Source organism: Boleophthalmus pectinirostris, unplaced genomic scaffold (genome assembly GCF_026225935.1).
Source record: "Boleophthalmus pectinirostris isolate CB_2022bp ecotype Guang Dong unplaced genomic scaffold, ASM2622593v1 HiC_scaffold_3, whole genome shotgun sequence".
In the NCBI taxonomy this organism is placed as follows: Eukaryota; Metazoa; Chordata; class Actinopteri; order Gobiiformes; family Gobiidae; genus Boleophthalmus; species Boleophthalmus pectinirostris.
The window spans coordinates 236832-252962 of record NW_026571299.1 but is presented as its reverse complement, the minus strand read 5'-3'; the positions used below and the strand labels follow the sequence as shown (position 1 = coordinate 252962).

General features: G+C 49.3%; 1 protein-coding gene and 1 non-coding gene across 2 annotated transcripts; both read left to right on the top strand.

Annotated features, from left to right (window-relative positions):
- Positions 1–2929: 2929 nt before the first annotated feature.
- Positions 2930–13354, top strand: LOC129411047 (nucleolar protein 56-like). The gene is made up of 6 exons (XM_055160706.1): positions 2930–3106; positions 4127–4227; positions 5000–5148; positions 8836–8957; positions 9833–9949; positions 12923–13354. The coding sequence occupies exons 1-6, from the start codon at positions 2957–2959 to the stop codon at positions 13193–13195; spliced, it is 912 nt and encodes a 303-aa protein (XP_055016681.1). The 5' UTR covers positions 2930–2956; the 3' UTR covers positions 13196–13354.
- LOC129411136 (small nucleolar RNA SNORD57) lies at positions 9664–9729 on the top strand. Its single transcript, XR_008633162.1, has one exon. It is a non-coding gene; the product is annotated as a small nucleolar RNA SNORD57 (small nucleolar RNA).
- Positions 13355–16131: the final 2777 nt, after the last annotated feature.

The window sequence follows — 16131 nt, the reverse complement described above, 5'->3', positions numbered from 1 at the left end:
CGAGGGGGGACAGGTGCAGAGACGCCGCCGACGAGGGGGGACAGGTGAGACAGTGAGACGCCGCCACGACAGGGGACAGGTGAGACGCCGCCGACGAGGGGGACAGGTGAGGGGACAGGTGAGACGCCGCCGACGAGGGGGGACAGGTGAGAACAGGTGATAGCCGCCGACGAGGGGGACAGGTGTGAGACGACGAGGGGGACAGGTGAGACGCCGCCGGGAGGGGGACAGGTGAGACGCCGCCGATAGAGGGGACAGGTGAGACCGCCGCCGATGACGGGGGGCAGGTGAGACGCCGCCGACGAGGGGGACGGGTGAGAACGCCGCCGGACGAGGGGACGGTGACGCCGACGAGGGGGACGGGGTGAGACGCCGCCGACGAGGGGGGACGGGTGAGACGCCCGACGAGGGTGAGACGCCGCGAGAGGACAGGTGAGACGCCGCGACGAGGGGGACAGGGAGACGGTGAGGGAAGGTGAGACGCCGCCGCGGGGGGGACGGTGAGACGGTGACGCCCCGACGAGGGGGGACAGGTGAGACGCCGCGACGGGGGGACAGGTGAGACCGCCGACGAGGGGGGACAGGTGAGACGATGAGGTGAGACGACGAAGTGAACGGACAGGTGAAAGGGAGAGAAGAGAGAAGGACAGAACGGAGGGGGGACAGGGGGGAGGGGACAAGGGGGGGGACAGTTGGACCATCAGCACCAGATTGTTTCTCATCACCTGTTTCAGGGGATTGACAGATTTGGTTAACATATCGTCCAACAACAACCTCCAAGATAAACAAGTCAGATAACACTAAGCCCCGCCCCCGCTCAGCCCCGCCCCCTCGCACACCTCAGCCCCGCCCCCTCACACACACACACACTCACCACGTCCCCGATGAGCGCCGCCAGGTTGGGAGCCACCTGCCCCATTTTGGACCTGAGGTACTCCTGCAGCTCGAGTCGGTACGAGGCCAGAGACACGACTCGACTGGAGAAACGCTCGATGTTTATCAGGTCGATGGGAGAGATGTCCATGCCTGACAGAAAGACAGAGAGAGAGAAGAAAGAGGGAGGGAGGAGAGAAAAGAAGAGGGCAGGAGAAAGGAGGAGAGAGAATATAACAAAAGGGAGAAGGAGAGGAGAGGGAGGAGGGAGAGGAGGAGAGGGGAAAAGGAGAAGAAGAAAAAAGGAGGAGAAAAGAGGAGGAGAAAAAAGAGAGGAGAAAAAAGAGAAGAGGAGAAAAGAGGAAGAGAAGAGGAGGAGAAGAGGAGAGAGAATATGAGAAAAGAGGGAGGAGGAGAGGACAGGGAGAAGACAAAGGAGAGAAAAAGTGAAGAGATGGGAGAGAAAGACGGAGAAAGAAAGAAGAGTGAGAAAAGAAAGGAGAGAAAGAAAAAGATGGACGAGAAAGTGAAGAGAGAACAGAAGAGGGAGAAAAAAGAAAAGATGAGAAAGGAGAGAAAGAAAGAAAGAGAGAGTGAAGAGAAAGGAGAAAAGAGACAAAAAAAAAAAAAGCTTGATTATTTTTCTGCAGTTTCTCCAGTTTAAACCCTCTTTTTCTTTGTGGGTTGTGTTTGTTTCTCCCGACAGGATCCGAGCGGAGGAGTGGAACCTTCCCCTCGGGTTTATGAGAGCTGCTGCTGTGCCCCCCTGTGTTCGACACCCGGGACACCACAGTCCGGATGGCAAGAAAGGGGCGTTTTCACCACAACAAACCAACGAGTCCAAAGAGGAAGTGAGTTCAAGCGCAAACGGACGCAGCGCCTCACACCGAGTCTCTCACCAACTCGTGGATTAACTCTCTCCCCCCCTGGACGTCGACCAGGAACAACCCACACATATATGACGATTCTACCCTCAGGCATAAAAATAAAAAACAGACTCCAGTGTAGAAATGATTTTACACTCAGGCACTTCATTTAACAACATATTGATCTCTGGAAACCTCAGACTCACTTTATTTACAGATGTTTTGTGATTCACCTGAGAGTAACTCTCATTTTTCCTGCTTGTTATAACCAAACATCTGTAAATGAAGAGTTGAGTCTGAGGTTTCCAGAGATACAAATATGTCTGTTACAATGAAGTGCCTGAGTGTAAAAATCATTTCTAATCACTGGAAGTCTGTTTTTTTTAAATGTTTTTATGCTCTGAGGGTAGAACTCGTCATATATGTGTGGGTTGTTCCTGGTCGACGTCCAGGGGGGAGAGAGTTAATCCACGAGTTGGTGAGAGACTCGGTGTGAGGCGCTGCGTCCCGTTTGCGCTTGAACCTCAGCTTCCTCTTTGGACTCGTTGGTTTGTTGTGGTGAAACGCCCCTTTCTTGCCCATCCGGACTGTGGTGTCCCGGGTGTCGAACACAGGGGGGCACAGCAGCAGCTCTCATAAACCCGAGGGGAAGGTTCCACTCCTCCGCTCGGATCCTGTCGGGAGAAACAAACACAACCCACAAAGAAAAAGAAAGAAAAAGAGGGTTTAAACTGGAGAAACTGCAGAAAAATAATCAAGCTTTTTTTTTTTTTTCTCTTTTCTCCTTTCTCTTTCACTCTCTCCTCTTTCCTTTCTTTCTCTCCTTTCTCATCTTTTCTTTTTTCTCCCTCTTTCTGTTCTCTCTTCACTTTCTCGTCCATCTTTTCTTTCTCTCCTTTCTTTTCTCACTCTTCTTTCTTTCTCCGTCTTTCTCTCCCATCTCTTCACTTTTTCTCTCCTTTGTCTTCTCCCTGTCCTCTCCTCCTCCCTCTTTTCTCATATTCTGTCTCTTCTCCTCCTCTTCTCTTCCTCTTCTCTTTTTTTTCTCCTTTCTTCTTTTCTTCTCCTGTTTTCTTCTTTTCTTCTTCTCCTCCTCTCCCTCCTCCCTCTCCTCTCCTTCTCCCTTTTGTTATATTCTCTCTCCTCCTTTCTCCTGCCCTCTTCTTTTCTCTCCCTCCCTCCTCTCCTCTCTCTCTCTCTCTGTCTTTCTGTCAGGCATGGACATCTCTCCCATCGACCTGATAAACATCGAGCGTTTCTCCAGTCGAGTCGTGTCTCTGGCCTCGTACCGACTCGAGCTGCAGGAGTACCTCAGGTCCAAAATGGGGCAGGTGGCTCCCAACCTGGCGGCGCTCATCGGGGACGTGGTGAGTGTGTGTGTGTGAGGTGGCGGGGCTGAGTGTGCGAGGGGGCGGGGCTGAGTGGTGCGAGGGGGCGGGGCTTAGTGTTATCTGACTTGTTTATCTTGGAGGTTGTTGTTGGACGATGATGTTAAACCAAATCTGTCAATCCCCTGAAACCAGGTGATGAGAAACAATCTGGTGCTGATGGTCCAACTGTCCTCCCCCTGTCTCCCCTGTCTCCCCCCTGTCCTCCCCCTCCATTCTGTCCTTCTCGTTCTTCTCTCCCTTTCACCTGTCCGTCTCCACTTCGTCCTCACCTCATCGTCTCACCTGTCCCCCTCGTCGGCGGCGTCTCACCTGTCCCCCCTCGTCGGCGGCGTCTCACCTGTCCCCCCTCGTCGGGGGCGTCTCACCTGTCTCACCTGTCCCCCTCGTCGGCGGCGTCTCACCTGTCCCTCACCTGTCCCCTCACCTGTCCCCCCTCGTCGGCGGCGTCTCACCTGTCCCCCCCTCGTCGGCGGCGTCTCACCCGTCCCCCTCTCGTCGGCGCGTCTCACCGTCCCCCCTCGTCGGCGGCGTCTCACCTGTCCCCCCTCGTCGGCGGCGTCTCACCCGTCCCCCTCGTCGGCGGCGTCTCACCCGTCCCCCCTCGTCGGCGGCGTCTCACCCGTCCCCCCTCGTCGGCGGCGTCTCACCCGTCCCCCTCGTCGGCGGCGTCTCACCCGTCCCCCCTCGTCGGCGGCGTCTCACCTGTCCCCCCTCACCTGTCCCCCTCGTCGCGGCGTCTCACCTGTCCCCTCACCTGTCCCCCCTCGTCGGCGGCGTCTCACCTGTCCCCGTCTCACCTGTCCCCCCTCGTCGGCGGCGTCTCACCTGTCTCCCCCTCACCTGTCCCCCCTCGTCGGCGGCGTCTCACCTGTCCCGTCCCCTCGTCGGCGGCGTCTCACCTGTCTCACCTGTCCCCCCTCGTCGGCGGCGTCTCACCTGTCTCACCTGTCCCCCCTCGTCGGCGGCGTCTCACCTGTCCCTCTGTGTCCCCCGCAGGTCGGAGCTCGTCTCATCTCTCACGCCGGGAGTCTCACAAATTTGGCCAAATACCCGGCGTCCACGGTGCAGATCCTGGGCGCGGAGAAAGCCCTGTTCAGGTACATGGCCCCTCCCCCTGGCCGTGAGGCGCGGGGAGGAGGGGGGCGTGGCTTCGGTGATGGCAGGGGGCGGGGCTGACGCGATGGGGGCAGAGCTACGTGCTCTTTGTATAAAAGTCCCCGTGTGCGTGTGTTTGCCCCGGAGTCTGAGAGGCCACGGTTTACGAGGGCGACGGAGGTAAACGAGGGGGCGGGGCGGGTCTAAACGAGGGGGCGGGGTCTGTTCCACCTTGTGATGTCATAAGTGCTCCACACACACCTTCACTAGAATCATCTGGATCTTTTCAGTCGTGGAGTCGCCGATCTCGACCACCACTCCATGACATCACAAGGTGGAACAGAACGTTGGGAGCTGTAGACAGACGGTTTAGGACCCAGGTTAGTCTTGGTTTTTAGACCTGGGCTTAGTCTTGTTGTTAGACCTGTTTTTAGACCCAGTTTGGTCCTGGTGCAGTCGTGGTTCAGTTCTGGTTTAGTCTTGATTTTGGACTCGAGTTAGTCTTGGTTTTTACTCTGGGCGTAGTTTTGGTTTTTGGGACCCGGGTTTGGTTTTTAGACCTGGCCTTAGTCTTGGTTTTTAGACCCAGTTTGGTCCTGGTGCAGTCGTGGTTCAGTTCTGGTTTTGTCTTGGTTTAGACCTGGTTTCATAACTGTTTTTTTAGTCTGAGTTCTTGTTTCAACCAGAAAACAAACGGAGTTGTTTTTAAATATTTTCAGTGTTTCTGTGGTGTTTTTGTCTCGTGGAGTTAAACCTGTGAGCGTTTCTCTGCAGGGCCCTGAAGACCAGAGGAAACACGCCCAAATATGGTCTGATCTTCCACTCCACGTTCATCGGACGCGCCGCCGCCAAAAACAAAGGTCGAATCTCCCGTTACCTCGCCAACAAGTGCACCATCGCCTCCAGGATCGACTGCTTCTCCGGTACGAGACGCGGCCTGGCCCAAAGCTGCACTGCGGAACTTTTCGGCTGGGGCTCCGTCACCTGCTTGTTTCTACGGAGACGTCACTGTTCTGCCTGGAATGTTCCACAGTGTGACTTTAAACCGCCCGACTTTACGTTCATTCAATTACAGGTGGTTTTAGAACCCAGAACAACCGGGACGGAACCGGGTCCCCAGAACAACCGGGACTGAACCGGGTCCCCAGAACAACCGGGACTGAACCGGGTCCCCAGAACAACCGGGACGGAACCGGGTCCCCAGAACTTAAAAATCCCTAGTAAACCAGGCATGGTGTGAGCGCGGTCGCCTCTCCACAGATCTGACCTGGAACTGGGTCCGGTCTGGTTTGGTTTCCATGGAGATAGAAAGTTGTAGTTTAATGCCACACTGCGGAACATTCCAGACAAAGCGGCAACAACGGGGAACAATCTCCACGGAGACGAGCGTTTGACGGAACCTCTCCCCCAGAAAAGTTACACAGTGCAGCTTTAAACCTGCATGAACGGGGACCAGTGTTACACCGGGGCTGCACCTGCCGACGGGGGAAGAGAAACGACCTGAGGCTGTGGAAAAGTCTGGATTAGTCTGTAGGAACTCGCTTTGGATTCATTTATTTATTTACCGGCCAGAAAATGCAGAATGAAGAAAAAATAAGTGGCACTTTTTTTGTGGGAAATGTGTTTTATAAATTCAGGGAGCAGGAGCCGACATTTTCTGTTTTCAGCGAAGTTCTAGTAAAAACAGAAGAGAGAAGAACAGATACGAATAGTTCTTCAGATCACCACAGCATCAACAACAGAATAAGTTTACCAAACTCTCCAGATCACTAAATCCCTCAGACTCAGCATCAGTTCCAGGTGGAATTATTGGGGTCTTTCTGAATCCCGTCAGGATGGTTTCGGTGTCACTGAAGTCCAGGCTTTGTCCGTCCAATGTAATCACAGCTTCCAGAATGAAGATCTCACCGACTCAAATTGTTTTTACAGTTCAGAGACGAATGAATTGGCGGCACTTTTTTTTTTACGAGAGCAGCGTTCGATAATCACGTTAAGTATAATTAGTGCGTTTTATTCACTTTTCTTACCTCGTTGATGTAAAATCTTTGGGGAAAAATGGGACGCGATCTAACTAGAAACTGAAACGGTCTGTCTGCAAAAACGACAATCTTAAATGAAATAACTGAAGAAGTGTTAAATTATTCTGCCCTACAAAAACAAAAGACGGAGGAAAGCGACTTCAAAGTTTGTGTTTTGTCCAGACAAAAGTAGAATAGGCAGGACTCCGAGAATGTGACGACACAAATATTGAGCCTTTTTGACTTTTATTGGTGACTTCAGGAAAGTTTCACGGTGCGTCACAAGTTTCTCTCTCACTCCAAACTTTTTTTCTGCTGCTCGATTTCAGTTTTCAGCTGCAGATTTCACGACTTAGTTTTGTAATCTGCAGAATCTGATTTTGTTTTCGGAGGCGTTTGTGTTCAATCTTCTCAGTCTTTGTCTTTATAAGTTTAAACTAGGGCCGGGCACTTTAACGCGTTAATTTTGCGTTAACTAATTAAGTCATTAATGTCGACAATTATTTTGATGCCGTTAACGCAGTTTTTATAATTTTATTGTAAACATCTGTTTCTTTATTTTGAAAAAGTCCACCGCAAGCATTTCTTTAAAGTTTTTCATCTTTACACTTTTTTCTGACCACGTGAGATGCAACATGTCCGAGCCTCCGCGGGTTCGGCCGTGCGCTCTGAGCTGAGATTGTTTAGTTCAGCGCTGCAGGGGGAGTCACTGATTTACCCGGATACAACTGGAAGAAAAACTGATTGGTCCATTTCCATTATATTAACCCTTTGTTTCCCAAGAAATATCAGTCCAAGTTTAAAAACAATGATCTAGAAATTATTACTAGTGTCGTGTTTATTACTCACTGCGTAAAAAATATTTAAAAAATATATTCGTAGTACAAAAGTCCATTCAATATTTTTCTTGAGCCTTCAGTGAAAACCTTGAAGGATCTGAGGTTCCCCGGTGAAAGAAATGTTCTGTTTCACAACAAATGTTTGACTCTTTCATTTACATTTCCAATAAAAGTGCGTTATACTCTACTTTTTAATTCATTAATTGGTTTTGCATATAACACGTGATTAATTGTGATTAATTTTAATTGTTGCCCAGCCCTAGTTTAAAGTTTAAATGTTAAGTAGTTAAGTGGTGCAGAAGTAACGGTGCGATCGACTGACACGATACAGACAGGACAGAGGCTCTTTCTGCAGGAGACATGCGCAGTAGAGCCGAGGAACAGCAGCAGCAGATACTCCACACTTCACCAAAAACATTTAATACAGAAGTCACAGCGGAGAATAAGTCACAGGAAACACACAAACTATGAAAAAAAAAAAGTGCCACTTAGGCTGCGTTCAGTCTGCACCTGAAGTGACCCAAATCCTTTTTTTTTTTTTTTGGCGTCTATGTTCCTCTATCTGATCTTTTAATGACGTCTGAACCACACAGATCCGATTGTGACCCAGGACACTTGGATCTGTGCTCCTGAAACTGATCCATATCTGATCTTTAACATGTGACTTGAGTGTGAACAGTCAGGTCACATTCATCCACCTACACGTCATCAACAAGACACAAACGTCACTATTCTGCACTGAAGTAGAGAAAACTGTTCATGATCCATGTGACTGAAGTGAAGCACATCTCCACTCACCACAAAACACCACCACCAAAAACCTGCTCCTTCTCCTTCTCAATCTCCTCCTTAAAACAAGTCAGTTGTTCATGTTGTGGCTCCGGTACGAGAGGAACTTTAAAATCTCCAGGTGCTCGATGCTGCGTCCATGTTTGTTCAACTTGTGTAAACACAGAGACGCTCGCTGCGGTTGACGTCGTCGTGTCTCCAGTGTCACATGTGGGACACTTTTGGACCGTTTAATGTTCACACTGGAGTCACATACAAGTCACATTTAACTGGAAATGTGAACGAGCTCGAAAAAACATCGGATTTCACAAAAAAAAATCGGAATTGAGCGTTAAGCCCTGCAGTCTGAACGTAGACTTACAGTCCCAAAAATACGGTAATAACAGACTTTTCCACAGCCTCAGGTCGTTTCTCTTCACTCGTTTTGTTTAAAGTCGCTGTCGTCGGCTGAACAGAAATGACCAAAATATAATTTACACAAAAATTAATCGTTTTGGAAATAGACTTTTGGTTTTTCACATTCTGAGGGTTTGGACGACGTTCATTGGCCCGAAATAAAACTGAATATCTGAAGAACCAGAATGGCACAAATGAAACTTTATGCGTCGTTTGTGCGGCAAAAACTTGACTGACTGGGTTTTTGTGTCGTTTTTATTTCATTTTGTTCATTTTGTATCAGTTTCCTGGCGGCTGCCGATCCCAATTTGACCTGTAAAAGAATCGATAATATCTCCAAAACTAAAACGATGGATGTAGTTTTGCAAAGTTACGCAGTGCAGCCCTGTGTGTGTGTGTTTTTGTGTGTAAATCTGCTGTGATGTTTTATTTTTCGTCAACAGGATGCAGCTCTTCGGGGCTGATGTTGAGGCTCCTTTCTGAGCAGATCGGCTCTAAACGGGCGCCGTGTTTGTTTCGGAGGTTTGAGTTTGATCGAAGCCGTCGTGTTTTTTTGTTTTTTCTCCAGAGGTGCCGACGAGCGTGTTTGGAGATAAACTCCGCGAGCAGGTGGAGGAGAGACTGTCCTTCTACGAGACCGGAGACATGCCCCGGAAGAACGTGGATGTGATGAAGGAGGCTGTGCAGGAGGTGAGGACCAGCTTTTTGGTTTTAGTTTTTTACCGTATTTCCCGCACTATAGTTCACTCTGGATTATAAGGCCAACTGTCAGTGAATGGTTTATTTTCAAACTTTGTTCACATATAAACGATAACCTCAGACTATAAGCAGCATTAAACAAAACACAACAGTTGGATACGTCAGTCAAACTTTAACACGTTTACAATAACTCAATTTTGTTCAATTGTAACGTGTAAAAAAAGCTGGTCCACATCCCTCGTCCTGATCCAAGTCTGTGTTACTGTTCCCTGGAGTTCAGTTCAGTCCGTGTGTCGTTCGTTTGTTTTTCAATATAAAACCAAAAATCAGAAAAGGAGAAAACAACGTTTTTCTTCGTTATTTGTCTCCAAAACCAAAATGAAAAAGCGGAAAATGATCACAGATGGATTTTGTGTTTAAATGAAGAATGGAAAAAACGGATAACGACCGTTTCCCGTTTACGTGACTTCAGGGACTGAGATGTCGGACTTTTGCACCGAATACAGACCGAGACCGGGACTGACCCTGGACTTTTGTGCTGCCCAGATCCGGGGCCCAGATCCGGGGCCCAGATCCGGGGCCCTCAGCAGCCGCCTCTGTCTTTAACGTAAAGAATCCTCCACGTGTGGAGATACAAACGCTGCAGATTGTGTTGGAGGTTTTGAGACTTTGAGTGAACCGGTGTCTGTGCGAGTGCCGTGAGTGATGAGCTCCTCTTCCTGACTCTCTGTGGAGGCACAAACTGATTTAATGAGCCTGACACGGCCGCGGTTCCACACCTGAGAAACTGAAGTTAAACGGTTTAAATGTTTAAATGTTGAACCTGACCCTGTTCTAACGTGGTGTGGTGTGGGCTCCCCCTGCAGGCCGGAGAGGTGGCTGCGGAAATCAAACGCAAACTGGAGAAAAAGGAAAAGAAGCGAAAGAAGAAAGAAAAGAAACTCCAGGAACTTCAAGAGAACGGCACAAACGGAGAAGCAGAGGTGAGAAAGACGAGGGGAGGAGGATGAACATGAGCTGATCTTAAACGGACCTTTTTCAAAACGGTCGGGAGTGTGTCCTGCTGTAGGTTTGTGCGACGTCCCGTCAATGTTTTTCTGTGTAAATGTTTGTTCAGCCGAGCTCCACGCTCAGTTCGACACAGAAAAACATTAAGTGGAAGTTGTGCGAACCCACAGCGGGACACTTCAGCCGGTGTGGAAAAGGTTTAGTTCGTTTAGTAAATCTCGTCCTTCTCAAAATAAACGAGTTACACAGAGGGAGGAGACGAGAGGCATGTGGGAAGTTCATGGAGCGTTTGGAAGTGTTTTTAGTGTGTTTTTAGTATGTTTGGGAGTGTGTTTTGGGGCATGTTTGGGCATATATTTAGTGTTTGGATTGTGTTTTTAGTATGTTTGGAGTATGTTTTTAGTATGTTTGGAGTGTTTTTATGTTTAAAGTTGTTTTTAGTGTGTTTGGGGGCATGTGTTTGGAGCGTGTGTTTAGTGTGTTTGGAGCGTGTTTTTAGTATGTTTGGGAGTGTGTGTTTAGTGTGTTTGGAGCGTGTTTTTAGTATGTTTGGAGTGTTTTTAGTACGTTTGGAGCGTGTTTTTAGTGTGTTTTAGTATGTTTGGAGCGTGTTTTTAGTGTGTTTGGAGCGTGTTTTTTAGTGTGTTGTGTTTTTAGTATGTTTGGAGCGTGTTTCTAGTATGTTAGGAGTGTTTTTAGTACGTTTGGAGCGTGTTTTTAGTGTGTTTTTAGTGTGTTTGGAGCGTGTTTTTAGTTGTTTGGAGCGTGTTTTTAGTGTGTTTTTAGTGTGTTTGGCAGCGTGTTTTTAGTGTGTTTGGAGCGTGTTTTTAGTGTGTTTGGAGCGTGTGTTTTAGTATGTTTGGAGTGTGTTTTTAGTGTTTTTGGAGCGTGTTTTTAGTATGTTTGGAGCGTGTTTTTGTAGCATGTTGAGATTCTATAGACGGTCCTCCTCGTGGTCCAGTCTGTGTGAAACATGCAAAAGCAAAGAGCCCCTGAACCATTGTCCGGTCCCGTCCGTGGACTCGGTCACTGAAGAGGGTCTCACACTGACGCCTGTCGAATCATCAAACGTGCACTTTTGTCTCTTTCGTGTTCTAACGCTCGTCTGTACGTGGCCCCGCCCACAAGAAACGTGACACAAAACTGTACACGGCGACGGACAGGAGTTTCATTAGAGCAGCGTTTATTTTCTGACTCGTTTTTGCTAAAAAACAAGCGTCTTATCGTTGTGATCTGGGTGTGACGCCTCCGTTTATTTGGCTTCTGTCTGCTTGGACACGGTGAACACTGCGGCCTTTCCTCGTTTCCCACCGTAGTCACAGGGAAGCCGAGAGCTATGTACGCTTCATCGTATTTCCATCATATTTACCTCTTAGGCTTCGTCGTATTTGTCGAACTTCCCTCCTACGCGTCGTCGTGTTTGTCTCCTACGCGTCGTCGTGTTTGTCTCCTACGCGTCGTCGTGTTGTCTCCTACGCGTCGTCCCTACGCGTCGTCGTGTTTGTCTCCTACGCGTCGTCGTGTTTGTCTCCTACGCGTCGTCGTGTTTGTCTCCTACGCGTCGTCGTACTTCGCTCCTACGCGTCGTCGTGTTTGCCTCCTACGCGTCGTCGTGTTTGCCTCCTACGCGTCGTCGTGTTTGTCTCCTACGCGTCGTCGTGTTTGTCTCCTACGCGTCGTCGTGTTTGTCTCCTACGCGTCGTCGTGTTTGCCTCCTACGCGTCGTCGTACTTCGCTCCTACGCGTCGTCGTGTTTGCCTCCTACGCGTCGTCGTACTTCGCTCCTACGCGTCGTCGTACTTCGCTCCTACGCGTCGTCGTACTTCGCTCCTACGCGTCGTCGTACTTCCTCCTACGCGTCGTCGTCGTACGTCGTCGCCTCCTACGCGTCGTCGTACTTTGCCTCCTACGCGTCGTCGTATTTGCTCCTACGCGTCGTCGTACTTCGCTCCTACGCGTCGTCGTGTTTGCCTCCTACGCGTCGTCGTGTTTGTCTCCTACGCGTCGTCGTACTTCGCTCCTCCGCGTCGTCGTACTTCGCTCCTACGCGTCGTCGTCTCCTACGCGTCGTCGTGTTTGCTCCTACGCGTCGTCGTCCTACGCGTCGTCGTTTTGCCTCCTACGCGTCGTCGTGTTTTCCCTCCTACGCGTCGTCGTACTTCGCCTCCTACGCGTCGTCGTGTTTCGCTCCTACGCGTCGTCGTCGTTTGCTCCTACGCGTCGTCGTGTTTGTCCTCCTACGTCGTCGTGTTTGCCTCCTACGCGTCGTCGTGTTTGCCTCCTACGCGTCGTCGTGTTTTGCCTCCTACGCGTCGTCGTACTTCGCTCCTACGCGTCGTCGTACTTCGCTCCTACGCGTCGTCGTACTTTCGCTCCTACGCGTCGTCGTACTTCCCTCCTACGCGTCGTCGTGTTTGCCTCCTACGTGTCGTCGTACTTCGCTCCTACGCGTCGTCGTATTTGCCTCCTACGCGTCGTCGTGTTTGCCTCCTACGCGTCGTCGTACTTCGCTCCTACGCGTCGTCGTGTTTGCCTCCTACGCGTCGTCGTGTTTGCGCTCCTACGCGTCGTCGTGTTTGCCTCCTACGCGTCGTCGTCGTCGCTCTCCTACGCGTCGTCGTTTTCTCCTACGCGTCGTCGTGTTTGCTCCTACGCGTCGTCGTTTCCTACGCGTCGTCGTCTCCTACGCGTTCGTCGTACTTCGCTCCTACGCGTCGTCGTACTTCGCTCCTACGCGTCGTCGTACTTCGCTCCTACGCGTCGTCGTACTTCGCTCCTACGCGTCGTCGTACTTCGCTCCTACGCGTCGTCGTACTTCGCTCCTTTTTCCTCCTACATATTTCCGCTTTCGTCTTGTGCTTTGTCTTATTGTCGTATCCTAAACCTAAATGTGCTGTTAGAGTGAAAACTTCAGAGAATTCAAATATTCACTTTTTTTTTCCTCTCAGCATGAGAATGGAGAGACTGAGCCTGAGGTGAAGAAGAAAAAGAAGAAAAAGCCTAAACCTGATGCCCCGCAGGAGGAGGAGGAGGAGGAGGAAGCGGCGGCGGCGGCGGAGGCGGAGGAGGAGGAGAACGGAGCAGCCCAAGAAACTCCAGCCAAAAAGAAAAAGAAACGCAAGTCTGAGGCGCAGGAGGGCGGCGGCGGCGAGCAGGAGCCCGAGGAGCCGAGCGCCGAGACGCCGGCCAAGAAGAAGAAGAAGAAAAAGGAGGCGGAGTGAACGGGGGGCGGGGCCAGGAGAGGAAGGAGGCGGAGTAAAGACTCATTTTTATTTAGTTATTTTCTTAAACTCTGAAATGTGTTTTAGTTTAAACTCTGCTCGATGATGTGCCTTTATAAATGTTCCTGTAAATACGACATTAAAACAAAATGACACAAAGTCTGGTTTTTGTCAAGAGGAAGTGTCTCGGCCGCCGCCGCAGGAGGCGCGGTTTTAAAACGGCTCCGCTGAAAACACGGGCCAATCTCATTTCTTTCCTCGTGGCTTTCTTTCCTCCCTTATCCTCGCTCCCTTTTCTCCTCGCTCTTTTCTCCTCGCTCCCTCTTGCTGCGTCCTTCCCGTTTTTCAGCTGTTAATCAAATGCTCCAGATGAAGCGTTTTCCTAAAGCTCAGAGGGGACCTGAGGGGACCTGTGGGGGCCTGTGGGGACCTGTGGGGGCCTGTGGGGGCCTGTGGGGGCCTGTGGGGACCTGAGGGGACCTGTGGGGACCGGGTCGCCAACCGTCCCTTGAAAAACGTAATCGTCCTGTATTGAAACAAAAGTACGTGTCCCGTATTGATCTGAAAAGAGACGCACTTTGTCCCGTGTCACCAGGAGAATCAGAAATACTGTGTCATCAGTGGAACGGTGTTTTATAAGAACTTTTACAGTAAATGTGTTTTCAGTCTCTCCTGCTCAGACACATGAGCTGACAACACACACACCGATCATCAGAACATCCGTCGAGGTTGTTTGGCTCCGAGCTCCGGTTCTCCAGTCTTTTCTTCTTTCAGACGTCTCTGAGGCGTCCGGCGCATTTTTTGGGGGGGAGTCACTGATTTACTCAGACACCACTGGGGAAAAAACTGACTGGTCCATTTCTATTCCATTATAGAAACCGTCTCCAGGCAGAAGTTACAGATTTGCAGCAGCTAAATGCCAATGACCTACTTACTCCAAATCCATATTTTGAGCTTTTTTTAACGCAGGAGCCTTTTTTCCCGTCCATGCTGATAAACGTGGACGATGCAGTTTGTGCAAGAACGACTACACACGAACAACCTGCCAGAAGTGCAAAGTACTTTTGTTGTTTACAAAGGATAAAAATTGTTTCTTGGAGAATCACACGAAAAAGTGATGTTGTTGTGCCGCTGTAAAACTGTTACACTGAGCTTTATGTTTTCATTGTTATGAAAAGTGGTAAACACATAAAGTTATGTTCAAATCATTTTCAGTCTTCAGTGTTAATTTACCACCGGACCAAATCTGAAACATCCCAGACACACGACATGTGAAGGTCTCTCAAAAAAAGTCAGGATTGTAAATTACTGCCTCATATGATCATTTCCCCCAAATATCAGATTTTTTCCTGTTACTAAAATTTAATTTGAGCCTGAGAGGTTTAACCCTTTGTTTCCCAAGAAATATCAGTCCAAGTTTATAGTCGAGTTTGAGCTGACGTTGTTATTAAAAGCCCGTGTTGCTGCTGGGAAATATTCTGGTCGGAGGCAGAAACACGGTAGCGTCAAACACAGTGTGTAACCTCGAGTATTTCTCCTTGATAATGATAAATTCCTGCTGCATTATCGGACGCACAAATAGAAGCACAGGAAGAAGGAAAATGTCTTTTTCATATTCTGAGTGAAAAGAACCACTAACGGTGAATTAAACGACTTTCAAACATCCGCAGAGCAAACGTAGAAGATCCTAACAAACCGTGGACTCAACAAGTTCAACAACACATCCAGACTCTTGGAGGTTTTCATCTTTTCTGCTGTGAATGGCCCAGGAGTTTCCACCAAGTCATTGTGGATGTCGCCCAAGTGAATATTTGTCCAGGGAGTTGGAGATTCTGACCAGACGTTTGGTTTGGTCCAGACTCTGTCGGGGTTGAAAAGGGAGATTTGTCGTCCGTCGATGTTTATGACCAGTTTGTGGTCAAATGGTCTTGGGTCGTCTGCTGTTAGAGTGGATCAATAACCAGGATCAATACCCTTTACGTGCTTTCTCGCTCCGTCCTTCATGTTCAATTAGTGTTTCTTTGTCAACAATGAAACTGGCCTATAACAATGATCTAGAAATTATTACTAGTGTCGTGTTTATTATTCACTGAATAAAACATATTAGTTGTACAAAAATGGATTCAGTTTTTTTCTTGGGCCTTGACTGAAAAACTTGAAGATTCTGAGGGTTCAACTCTGTCACAAAACAGCGTGGACGACAGCCACAACGACAGGGCTTTACTGTGTTCTGTTGAAATGGGCTGCCCCGTCGAAATGAGCTACCTGCAGCCTAGCGTAGGTTTTCTGCCACAAATCTAACACACACACACGTTTACACGCTTCACAAAACACACGATAAAACCAATCCACTTTTAAAATGTGACTTGTCGCTCCACTTCTGCCTGGGAAGTTCAAATCGACGGCATTTACACCGGAACAGCACTCGGGCGCAGTAGTGCTAAAACGAGGGGTAGCTCAAACCGACAGGACACCGGCCCTGCCAATGAGGTGTCCCTTATTTATTTTTCAGGGAGTTGGCGACTCTGTGAGCGGAGGATTGAGGAGCAAACATCAGGAGGATTAAAAGTGTTTGTGTGACGGGGACAGAGGAGCTGTGACTCTGGAGCTAAAACTAAAGACGTTCAAACGCTCGTCTTAAAATAAAGACGTTTGTCAGAGTTTGATTTAAAAGTCCTGAAAAAATCTCAAATAATCCTTGGAGTCGTCAGAGGGTGAGTTTGGGAAGTGTTCATGTCCCACCGGAGGAGCTGGAGGAAGTGTCTGGGGAGATTTGATGTTACGTGTTGAACGTCCATGTTTGACTTGTCCAAAATAAAAGACACACAGACCCTTACACACACAGAGAGACCTGTACACACACAGACCCTTACACACACACACAGACCTGTACACACACAGACCCTTACACACACAGAGAGACCACACTGTACACA